The sequence below is a fragment of the Carcharodon carcharias genome, chromosome 2 (assembly GCF_017639515.1).
Source record: "Carcharodon carcharias isolate sCarCar2 chromosome 2, sCarCar2.pri, whole genome shotgun sequence".
In the NCBI taxonomy this organism is placed as follows: Eukaryota; Metazoa; Chordata; class Chondrichthyes; order Lamniformes; family Lamnidae; genus Carcharodon; species Carcharodon carcharias.
Window position 1 is genome coordinate 114329484 of NC_054468.1, and position 12102 is coordinate 114341585.

A 12102-nucleotide genomic window follows, 5' to 3' on the forward strand; every position below is an offset into this window, starting at 1 on the left:
CATGTATACATAAATAACAGCGAGTATCATTGTCCTTCCTGTTATTTTGACAGCAGGTTCTAGTTGTAGTTACATTTCACATGAGAACGAAGTTAGCCTGTATTATACAGGACAGTAAATGGGCAGTGCAAAAATTACGCGATTTCCCTCGATCACAGGGAAATAAAACCTCAGCGGCTCTGCCGTGAGATTCACTTATTATTAATCATGTCTTCCGATTTTTACAGCTTGTGCAGAAGCTCACTGAGGTAGCTGAGGAATGCCAAGCCAACCAATTAAAGAAACTGAGAGAGCTCTGTGAAAAGTAAGACTCGCCTACAACATTTAAAAACATTTTCTGTTAAATCTCCAGCTGAAATTGTTGAAGGTAAATGGACCTTGCATTGTTATTCACAGGGAGAAGAAAGAATTGAAGAAGAAAATGGACAAAAAGAGGCAGGAGAAGATCACCGAGGCAAAATCAAAAGACAAAAATCAAATGGAAGAGTGAGTCTTTCAGTCTTTGCATGAGTGCATTGTTGTAATCTTCAAAGTAGATTTGGTGACGCCTGCCAGCAAAGATTTTCTTTTATTAGCTTTAATAATTGCTGGTGTGGTGCCAGGAAGAGCAGAGAAGCATTTCCCAGTATTCCGATCACTCCCTGCCCACCAGACATGCCCTCCCCTCCCCACCCGAGGGACCTTCAAGGGAGGTAAATAGCCCAATCTTTATTTTTTTTCAAATAGTAGAGCTGCCTGTGGAAGTCAAGAGAGGGGTCACCCCCACCAGAAACTGTCTCCTTCTATTCTCAAACAAGTAGCACCAAATTCATTTGAATGGCTCCCTGAAATTTCTGAATGTCCCCCATTGTCTACAATTGAAGTATTAATGAGGAGCAGAATTCTGCAAATCGTTTCATCTGACTCGAAGACATATTTCCTGCCCAGAGCATGGTAACCGCTTGATGATTAAATTGGATTTAAAAGCAACGTTTTTTTTAAATAAATCTAAATCAGTCTTACCAAGATCCTTCTGTGGCAATGGAGTCAGAAATCCTGAAATGTGACAGAGGGAATCTTTTCAAGGCACATTTGATCTTTCTCAAGTCAGATGAAAAGGCAGAAATCTTTCCCTATTTGGTAATGGACAGAGACTTGGCCTTTATCGCAAGAGTTAAAGCACTATCTTTGAATAACCACTCACATTAGCATGGTGTCCATGCATCAGCACTTGCGACAAAGAACTCTGCGTTGCTCTAATTGTCCTCAGCAACAAGTGACTCCTACACTTCGATTAAAATCTTCAGCCAGTGACCTTGGCATTTAAGGCAGTCATGAGCAGTTTTATTTCTTTATTCATGACAGACAAATGGAACATATTTTCTGAAGTGTAGGCAATAGCTCTAGATCCACAATTGCTGGTTGTCAGCTCCGAAGGTTATCTCATTTTCTGGCACTGTCTGTCAAAAGAGCCAGAAGGCTCACTTAGAACTTTGTGGAAATTAGTTCTGAGCATTTAGAGACCTGTTTATTCCAAACTATATTCTGTGATGGAGTTTTATTTCAAAAAAGAGCAATGGAGCTCTCAAGGCGGTGTGTGCTGTTTCTTTCTCCATGTTTAATCTCACTTCACGAGCCTCTGAGCCAATTTTTCTCCCACTTGGCTGCTTTATCAGACAATGGTACAAGAAAGTAAAATGTGCAATCTAGAAGCTGCACAAGAGGTAGGAAGAAAGATCTTTAGTTAGCACAGATAAATGTTCCTTGCATAAACGTTTCTTGGATGTTTATTACTAACTGTAACCTTGTTTTCTCCCTGACTCTTTTGTGCATGTTAGCTTGTATCTAACAGTGTTTCTGTATTGCATGGTACTGACTGAACAGGCACTTTTAAAAGGCATTTCTATAAATCATCATCAGCTTGCCTGAATCATTTACAGCCAAGAATGCAAGAACAGAATTGCAGTCCTGTTACAGCCAATGATCCCTTCATGTCGACAACAGGAGATGCCCCAAGCCTTTGCCCTCACTTCATCCACTTTGCTCGCCACTGCTTCTACATGGAGATGCCACAACCTCTCTACAACTCATCCCTACTTGACACAGCATGCTGAAGACTGGGAACTGGCTAGAACTTGCTTCTGTTCCTAGTCCGGGGCATTCTGACATGGAGCCTTGGAGAAAACTCTTGAGTTAGTAGAGTCAAAGGACAAGCCCATTAGCTGCAGCATGGACACAGGAAACCACCTAGGCATGAACAAAGCCTTAGTGAGATCCTCCCACACTGCCATCAGTCAGTCTGCCACCAGGCAAATCACAAGACTGTGTCATCAAGTTATCACATCAGCTGTCTAAGTAGTTGTTATCTCAGGTCTTCACATTGACAAGGTTTCACATAGTGTGGTATATTGACAGGTTGGCGCAATCATAGAATCTTAAAGGTGCACTTGCAGGCCATCCAGTCCATCACCAGCTCTTTGAAAGCTATCCAAATAGTCCCGCTCCCCTGCCTTTCCATAGCCTTGCAGTATTTTTTTACTTTCAGCTACTCATCCTTTTGAAAGATACTTCTGAACTTGGCTCCACCACCTCTTCAGACATGGCACTCCAGATCACAACAACTTGCTGTGTTTAAAAATAAAAATTCCAAAGCGCTGACAGTATGTATTGTACATGTGGGGTGAGTTCTGTCAGCTATAGCTTCAGTGGGAGCCCTGCAGAAACCTTGGGAAAATGATACTAAGGCTATTTATGCTGTTTCCCTGGGATTCTGTGGCTCTTTGAGGTTTTAGCAGCAGAAGAATCCCACACTTCTCCCGCAGAAATTTAATCCCCAAGGAACCTTAGCAAAATCAAAACAAAACATGGTAAACAAAACGTGGTAATTGCGAGTGTAATAGTAGATCAGCGTTCTACACTCATGAACACAGCAGGATGGGAGTGTTAGCAGCAGTCTGTTTCGCTCCTTCATTCTGGTGGATATTACTGTGTCTGTAAACAGCTCACTGCCATCTCTAACTGAGCCTCAATACTTAAACAACTGGCAAGTAACCATCTGCCAGATTTATTATTGGTTTCCTGGGATCCAGCCGTGGTAGTGAGATGCTAAAGGGTTTTTTTTTAATCTCCCTGCATGCTGCGTTCCATTGTCAATGGACATAGTTCTAATTATTATTTAAGCCTGTTGCAAGAAGCTGATCTTTGAGCATGAATGTCTGGCCATACTGCCGCCTGGTGTAGTTTTGTTTTCATTTTGCACAGCGGGCAATTTCCTCGCCCCACCCCCACCCCACTCCACCACCACCACCACCTTATTCTGTTTCCGTGGCAACTGGGATGCCAATTTGGTCGCACCATCTCTGGAATATGTTCACTGCACTTTAACCCCGCACATCTGTTCAGTTAGCAATGTGAGCACAACACGTAGGAGGTAGCTGAGCTGGCTTAATGTATTGTTTGTTAACTTGTAAAGCTAACGCTGCCCACTATTTGGGAACATCGCACAGGCTTTATTAGCTTACCTTGGGTGCCACACCCATACACATTAAATATGTGGATCTGGAGTAGTGACGAATGTTGAGACTGTTGCTGCCATTGAGCGCCAAGATCTAGAGGAAGTCCCAACAGGTGCACATAGATGGTACCTGGGTGTAAACTTTAAACTTTCCATGGGCTAATTCTGACAATTCTGTGGATGCCTCCAACACTGATGGAATTGACTCTGCCATCAGAAATTTGGGTTTGATGACCTGAAACTGCCCAGAAATTTGCTCCAGGATATTTATGCCCAGAGTAGGAAGTGATTTACAGTGGAAGCTCTGTCAAGAAGTCCTTTCTCGTGGCATAAAGTGTACTTAAAAGCAAACGTGCAGGATGAACCCCACCCACCCCCACACCACCCTCAACCCCTCCATATTCCCCCAAAAGACAAGGCCACAGTTTAAATTGCGTTCTGCAGCGTCTGCATAGGCCTCACCACTGAACGGAAGATCTGCCCCATTATGGATATCACTGGAGAACATTAACAGTGGAAGTTCAGTTTTTTAATGCAATGTCTGATCTCGTCACATTGTTCTCCATTAGCGGAGAATTCTACTGCACTTTAAAATTCTGATCTTCGCTTTTTTACTTGTTAGGAAATAGAGATATTTTACGTAAGTTATATGTATATTTGGGTGTATTAAGAAGGAGGTATATTTTTGATATTTAAGTTTGATTTGTATTTCTGTATTCATCGGTTAAGGAAAGAAGTTGAGTTTTAGTTTCACTTTAAAAGATGCCTGCATTTCTAATGAGATTTTTACAACTCTTGAAGGAGAGTTAAAGCAAACAAGAGTAGAAAAAACTGTGCTGTTGCCTAGTAACAGGGATCCAGAGAAGGAGGCCCCACACACGCGCACACAAAGAAAACAAAAGCACTATTGTTGGGTCATTAGTGTTAAGTTGAAGGGTGCAGTTTAAGTCTCTCTCTAGCTGACATGCAAGCAGATTGCTGAGAGAAATAACTCTAAGAATCGTAAATGAGTTGCTCTAAAGTTAAAATAACAGTGAATGTCGAGTGAGTTCTGGATCTCAAGGGAGATACCAGCTGTCTACTGGGAGAGGGAACTGCCGGGAGATTAGATTCCCCAAAAGAACTGCAAGCTCCCAAGGCCAAAGAGCAGACAGAATGGAGGGGGTCCCAAGAAGACCTTCTAGTCAGAGGAAGAATAGGATCTGGCAAAAAGCTGCAGGAAGCAGATTTAAAGCAATCTGAGCATGCAGGAAGCCAGAAGATCCAAGGAGACAACTTAAGTTCTGTAACTCTTTACTATGGGTAAGTGAAGCAGTGGTGTACCATTGATGGCTGGGTCAGTGAGAGAGAGTGTGTGGAAGAAAATTTGAGTGCATGTGGTCCAGGGCAGAGAAAGATAGGAAGGAGAGTTTGAAACCCTGGACGTGGACCCTTGTGGAAAGCATCTGAGATAAAGCGTTGTTTGGGAGAAGATTCCAGAGCGAGTTCTTTGAGAGTGGAGTTTGGAAAACCCGTGTGTGAAAGGCAGAGTTCAGTGAGACCAGTTGGTTCACGGTGTGACATGCATCTGGGGGGAGTTGATGAGAGATCCATAACTTTGGTTTGGGGTGGCATCTGTCACTTGGTTTCAGAGTGTGGTGTGTCTGACCACAAGTCACTTATTGGTTTACATTGACTGTGTACTTACAGTGAACATTAGAGTATAAGATAGCTTTTGTAACTTGTGTTATCCTTAAAAATCTGTATATATGTGTAAAGGTATAGTTGTGGGTGAAGGAGTATTGTAACATAGTTCATCTTTTCTTGTTTAATAAATATCTTATTCTTTTGTTAAAAGTTCATCAGCTGACTCCTGTGACTTTGTTCAGTAGCCACTCTATGTATGTAAACAAAAAATAAAAGTTAAGATCTATCAAGCCCTGGGATTTGGTTTGTACAGTAGTAGCATCAGCTGGGATCATAACATGCTCATTGGGCAATTGCTACCAAGTTGCCATATGACATTTACTTAATTAGACATGGGGAGACCAGAGAAACTGAGATTGCTTTCCTCAGAGCAGAGAAGGTTTAAGGGAGATTTAATAGAAGAGTTCAAAATTATATAGGGTTTCAATCGAGTAGATAGAGGAAAAAAACTGTTTTTTGCTGGCAAGAGGGTTGATAACCAAAGGGCACAGTTTTAAAGGAGGTCCAGCTGGAGGATGAGGAGATTTTTTTTTTACACAGCGTGTTATGATCTGAAAAGGGTGGTGAAAGTAGATTCAATAGTAACTTTCAAAAGAGGATTGGATATATAAAAAGTCACTTGGTATTACAGAACTCGAATATTGCTGAAAAAGGAAATGTTGTCAAAGCTCCTCGTCTTGCAAACATCAGGGCAAATGCAAGAATGTCAAATTTCAAGCGATCGCAACAATTTATATGACAGGACAAAAGGATATTGATTGGTTGGCAAGTCGAATCTGACTGGCTAAGGTGTTATCATGGAGAAAGTAACAGTGATATTTAAGATAGTCAGTCAAGCTCATAACATGGCTCATTTATGCTTATGATATATGCAGAGACCCATTCTCTGTAAACAAAAGATATATTTTCAAGCCTTGTGCTTTTTTTGATTACCCAGAAACTTGGGGAGCCTGTAGTTCACCATTGCTTTCTCCATGGCTATGCCTTGGCAAATCAGTGTTGACTTGCAAACCAACCAGTAGGTTTTTCTCCTGTAATATAAATTGTTGTGATAGTTTGAAATTTGGCATTCTTGCATTTGTCTTGATGATTTGCAAGATGAAAAGGTTTTGGCAACATGTCTCTCTTTTTAGCCATATTCAAATTGGTATACATCCTTGAAAATTGCTTAGTTATGAGGAATGAATAGAGGAATAGGACTAATTGGAATGCTTTCTCAAAGAGCTGGTACAGGCCTGATTGGCTGAATGACCTCCTCCTCCGCTGGTAAGATACAATGATTATTTATTCCATATACATTCACTTTGAATATTGGAACCAAAGCAAACCTGGAATGAAAAAAATGTATTTCAATCTATCAAAGCTGGCTTCTTCCGCAGACCATTGATACTCTAACCTAATGTGAGCTCTTCCTCAATCTCCTGATTAATCATTAGGCATAAATTCTCCTGGATCATAACAGGTTATCAATAAAAAAACTCCAGGATGTCGAACTCCCTCACAATTGCACTGTTCAGCGTGGTCCAAGCTTCAAACTACATTCTGTCTCTCAGGCAGCACGAGAGCAGTTGGAGATGATATTCTTATCCTTTGCACTCCGTTCCCTGTGGCATTAGGAAGATGAACAAAGAGGCATAAACCCATAGCAGTGGATTTCTGGCAGATGTGAGAACAGGAGTAGGAAGCTGGAAGTTCCAATAGTCCCTGCGCCTCTTTGCAATGAGGTCACTTGGAATCGATGCCTTAATGTACCTGGGCATCCTGGGTTGCTGGGCAATGAATAGTGCCACCAAGCAGATTTAAAAGAAGGTTGTTGTGGAAGTTAGACACAATTTTTGGCTGACTCTTCTATTACCTGGTACTTCCGTTCTTATCACAACTTTCTAGTGATCCCTTTTCATTGTTGACATGAAAGAACTTATGTTTATATAGCATCTTTCAGAGCCTCAAGATAACTCAAAGTGCTTTACAGCCAATGAAGGATTTTTGAAGTGTAGCCACTGCTGTAGTTTTGGACTGACATCATCCGAGGTACTGGGAATAAGAAAAAGTCCAGTAATGGAACGTTAAGCACCAAAGCTGCTCCTGGTCCTCACCCAATTGCATCTGCAGAGGTGACCAACCAGCTCCTTGACCAATGCTCAGAGCATGCAGAGGCTTTAGCTGACAGGGCACGTTGTGCCAATAGGCTTATCGTTGCACCTACCTGGTGCCTTCTGCCAGGAAGTCTCTTCACAGGGCCTGGACCAGCTGAGAGCCAGATGCAGAGCTGTGGCACCTGCAATCTATAACATACAGCATAGGATTGGCACAACCAGTGAATTAACTGGGTGCCTGCAACCTCACTATACATGCGCACCTTGTATTCCCTTCATTTTCACCTATTGCTTCTTAACCTATGCCCTTTAGTCTTGGCAAAATCTGTTAATTCCTTCAGGTGTCTAGAACCCAAAGCTCTGAATCCCTACTCCCAACCACCACCCCACCTCCCACCCCCATCCACCACCCCCCCCACGCCCCAACCCCCGCCCCCTCCCAAACCCTCTCAAACCCCTTCACCTCTCTTCTCTATCTTCCATTGAGAAATTTGGGCAGAATTTTATGCCGCAGGATTTTACAGACCCGTTGAAGTCTATGGATTTTTGAACCGGTCTCTGTATTTTATGGCCCGGGCCCCTGCTGTAAAATTCCATCCTTTGGGTTTGTGTCCTAAAATCATTTTAGGTAGCTTGGTTTCAAATTTTGATAAGCTCCTGTGATGTGTCTAGGTGCCTTTTATTATACTGGTAGTGTCAGCTGTGGCTCAGGTGGTAGAAGTCTTGCCTCTGACTCAAAAGGCTGTGGGTTCAAGACCCTCCAGAGACCTGAGCTCAAACATCTAGGTTGGCACTCCGGTGCAGTACTGAGGGAGTGGTGCACAGTCAGAGGTGCTGCCCTTCGGGTGAGATATTAAACCGAGGCCCCACCTGCCCTCTCAGGTGATAAAGAAGAGAAAGGAAGATGGTGGTGTAGTGGTAATGTCACTGGACTACTAATCCAGAGTCCCAAGTCCCATGGGGACATGGATTCAAATCCTATGATAGCAGCTGGTAGAATTTAAATTCAAATTAATAAAAATCTGGAATTGAAAGCTAGTCTCAGTAATGGTGATCAACTATCATTGATTGTTGTAAAAATCCATCTGGTTCACTAACGCCATTTAGGAAAGGAAATCTGCTATCCTTACCTGGTCTGGCCTACATGTAGTCGACTTTTAACTGCCATCTAAAAAGGCCTAGCAAGCCACTCACTGGGCAGTTAGGGATGGGCAACAAATGCTGGCCTTGCCGGCAATGCTCACACGAAAGAATTTTTAAAATCCCTTGGTGCACTGGCCAATATTTATTTCTCAATCAGAATCACAAAAAACAGATTGTTTGGACAGTATCACATTACTGTTAGTGGGAGCTTGCTGTGCACACATTGGCTGGTGCTTACATTACAATAGTGACTACACTTCAAAAGTAGTCAATTGGCTGTAAAACACTTTGGGACGCTGTGAGGTCATGAAAAGCATTTTCTAAATGCAAGTATTTCTTTCTTTATGTTAAAGATGCTGCGTAAATACAAGTTGTTGAGATACATTTTGAAATGTTCTGTGGGCAGTGAAAATATCTGTACCCACCCGTGTGATATTCTGCTTTTATTACCCAACCCTTTTTCATTTACACACAATCCTTTGATAGTAAGGCTAGCCTAGCCTGGCCTGGGTCTGGATCTGTGATCAATGAAAAATAATTTAGCAAATTCTAATTTTGGTGGAATTAGCATCAGTTCGTAACCCATTAGACACGACTTCCACCCATAAAGGAATGCTTGCCGCACTGTGTCCTATTGGGTGTTAGATCACTTTAATCTATACATATCCCTGTAACATTCACTCCCATTTTCAGCCAATTAGTCTGAAAAAAATAACCAGCTTCTTCTTTGGGAGTCTCATCCACAAATCATTAAATGAAATCTTTATCATGTATTGTTCAGTAGAGAAACTATTTTAATTGTGAATTTCGTGACCTTGATTTGACCAGTCTGAGTTTACTTGTCAAACACCTCGCTTGGCCCAATCATAACTGTAGGGTAAAGGTTTAATGGTTATGTTAATTAGACAATGATGTTAATGATGATGTAAGCATGACATCAGGATCAGATGACAAGAGACGCCAAAGGAATAAGGTGTAGAACAGTCTGTCTCCAGAGAACAACAAATTTACCATGAGGTCTTGGATGTAAATAAATAGTTTCAAGAGAAATGAAATACTGACTATTTCCAAGTCACTCTCTGAATAAATGAAACCTCATCGAGCCAAAAGATAATACAAGTACAACAGCCAAACAAATTGAACAAGGCTGCTGTGTCTCTCTGTTCACTCAAGCGCTACCATTATTCACAATGTCTTGTACATAGTTCACATAATATCAATGGCATTGGGACTCTGGATGCTTTTGCTGTTCTTCTTTGGCTATGTATTCAAGTTAGCCTTTTTAGTGTAAATTTGAATTGAAGTAGTTACACAGAATAAAATTGGTACGTTAGGTTGAGACAAAGGTGCCTAAAGTTTGACAGTGAAGGAAAAACAGTAGAGGAACACTGAAGTAATTAGGGAGATAGTTATTAACATAAAGGATGTTTACTTTGCTACCTTTCTGTGAAGAGGATGTCAGACCTATGATAGCAGAGGGCACAAGATAATATAATGCTGGTAGTGAATTGCACCTCAGCATCACTGTATTATAAGGGACCACTCTGTGATGGCTGACATTCAGATAACACCACTCATTCAGATTATTGAGGGTTTATTTTTTAAAGTCCACACGCTGTTATACTGGAGATTAATAGGACCACACAGAAAGGTCTGATAAAGTATGGTGCAATCAATTCAATATCTAAAACCCTGACTAATTCACTGTCTGATTACAGGGAAAAGACAGAAATTATCCGCTCTTACATACATGAAGTGGTGCAGTCAATTAAAAGGGTAAGTAGGAAGTATTTTTATTCTGTTTCTGTCAGCTGAGGCCTTATAAAATGTTTACGTTTTCTGATGCCTTTGTCAAGGTCAGAGAAGTCAAGAAGCTGGAGAACAGAGCGCTTTTCTATTTTTGGTTTAATAGTATCCGTGTCAGGTCAGGGGTTCCACAACCAAATGTAAGGTATAGTTCCCCATGCTTTACCAGAACTATGTGCCCTGGCTCCAATCTCAAAAGAACGTCTCCCTCATGTTCTATATCCATTCCCCCCGACCTGTATACTTGGAATCTATCTAATTGGCACTTCCAAGTTATTGGAATGTTGTACATAATCATGGGGTAGGTTTTTGTGTGAATCTGTCCCTTTTGAGAAAGATTTTACTGCCCAACTCTAACCTCCAGGGTTTTCAATGTCCTCCCCCCTTGTCCACCATCTGCACCGACACCAGCATCTTTGCCGGTCGGATCAACAACTCCCATGCCATTGTGTCTGCAGATCGCTCGCATGGCTTCACTTGGTAGGGCACCCAGAGCTCTGGCTGGAAGCGAGAGCATGCGTGGCCTGTGTCAAGCCCTGGCTGCCCACCTAAGAAGGTATACACTTGACCACCTCGAGCAATGGTGCCTCTCCCAGCTGCAGGACAAAGTCACTCTGGCTGTGCTTTTGGTGCTCCTCCTGTTCCCTCTACTTCCAGCTTAATGTTCACTTCAGCCCTTTGAAAAGGGCTCTGAGAACTTCTTTTATGTAGGGAGTGATGTATGAGTATAAGGTACTCTCGTTGAACAAGCAGGTTGAAACTACTCAAGTCCACGGTTGCTTCCAGTGTACGTAACTAACAGTAAAGTAAGCCAGCATGGACTCCGTGGGCCAAATGGCCTCCTCCTATGCCATAATGACACTATAACTGTGTGTCAATGTCTCTAGATAGAGCTGGGTAGGAGTCCAATTCCAAGGATAAAGGGAGCAGCATACTAAACTACATTTCTCTCCTCCACCCTTTGCATCAGATATTTGGTGGAAATTAGTATATTTTTCTAAAACTTCAGCATGCATTTATCTTTCACACAATAGCATTTAGTTTATACAGTGTCAGTTTAACTGTTCATTTTGAAGTAAAGTTTACTATCCCGTTTTTGTTTGTGTTAATGCATTGGGTCCATGTACTTGTCTGATTCAATGGACTGGACATTGTGAAATCTCTTAATTATCAATTAATAAAAAGCAATGGAAAATGTATTAACTCCATAGCAACAGGGGGAAAGGGCAAACATCTTGTTTCCTCTTTCTTGGTTTGATTTGGGGAACCTGCATCTAAGGGAAAAACTTTAAGGTAGGCTTCTTGGTCTTTTAATGTACATACTGTTATATAAACTGAGAACTTGCTTGCAACCAACTGTTGATTATCACTTGATAAACCTGCAGTGACTATACCACAAGTGTTAATTGCTAAGTGTGCATAATCTCATCGAGCATCACTGATGTACAACAACCTTGGTACCGTAGGGAAAATTAAAGGGGCAAAAATATCAAGTGAAGCTACACAGGTAAACTCCACGGAATACATATAACAGTAAAAGGTAACTGATGCGTGGAAGTAAATAAGGCAGTCATCGCAACTGATCTCAGGGTCCTAAACCATTCCAGCTTTGCTCCCATTCTGTTTGCTACGTTTTAAGACTGGATCATATGGAGGTAATGACCTATGTGTCCAGGAGAGGGAGCCAAGTCCATAAGGTAACGATGTTCTTCATTGGACCTTGTCCGTGCTGATGTGAAGAGGATCAGTGAGGAAGAATAGCACTCCTGAATAGAGAAATGGGCGCCTAACTCTTGTGATGGATCTGATTTCTCTTGTAAGTTAATGAAATCCAGCTTCGTGCAGGACGCTAACGTTGTCTGAACTCCCCAGTAAGGT

At 41.8% G+C, this 12102-nt stretch overlaps 1 protein-coding gene across 5 annotated transcripts in view; it reads left to right on the plus strand.

Moving 5' to 3' along the window:
* Nucleotides 1–12102, plus strand: part of LOC121290931 (1-phosphatidylinositol 4,5-bisphosphate phosphodiesterase beta-1) — an 802698-nt gene that overhangs the window by 730132 nt on the left and 60464 nt on the right. For 4 of the 5 annotated variants that reach the window (XR_005945906.1, XM_041211986.1, XM_041211997.1 and 1 more), the window contains 3 exons: nt 228–304; nt 397–486; nt 10137–10194. Coding sequence is in view for 3 of the 5 variants with exons in the window: in XM_041211986.1 (XP_041067920.1) it covers nt 228–304; nt 397–486; nt 10137–10194 (225 nt within the window). In the remaining 2 variants the exon portion in view is untranslated. Of the gene's footprint in view, nt 1–227; nt 305–396; nt 487–10136; nt 10195–12102 lie in introns of those variants that run through there. The other variant, XR_005945910.1, reaches the window with a different exon arrangement.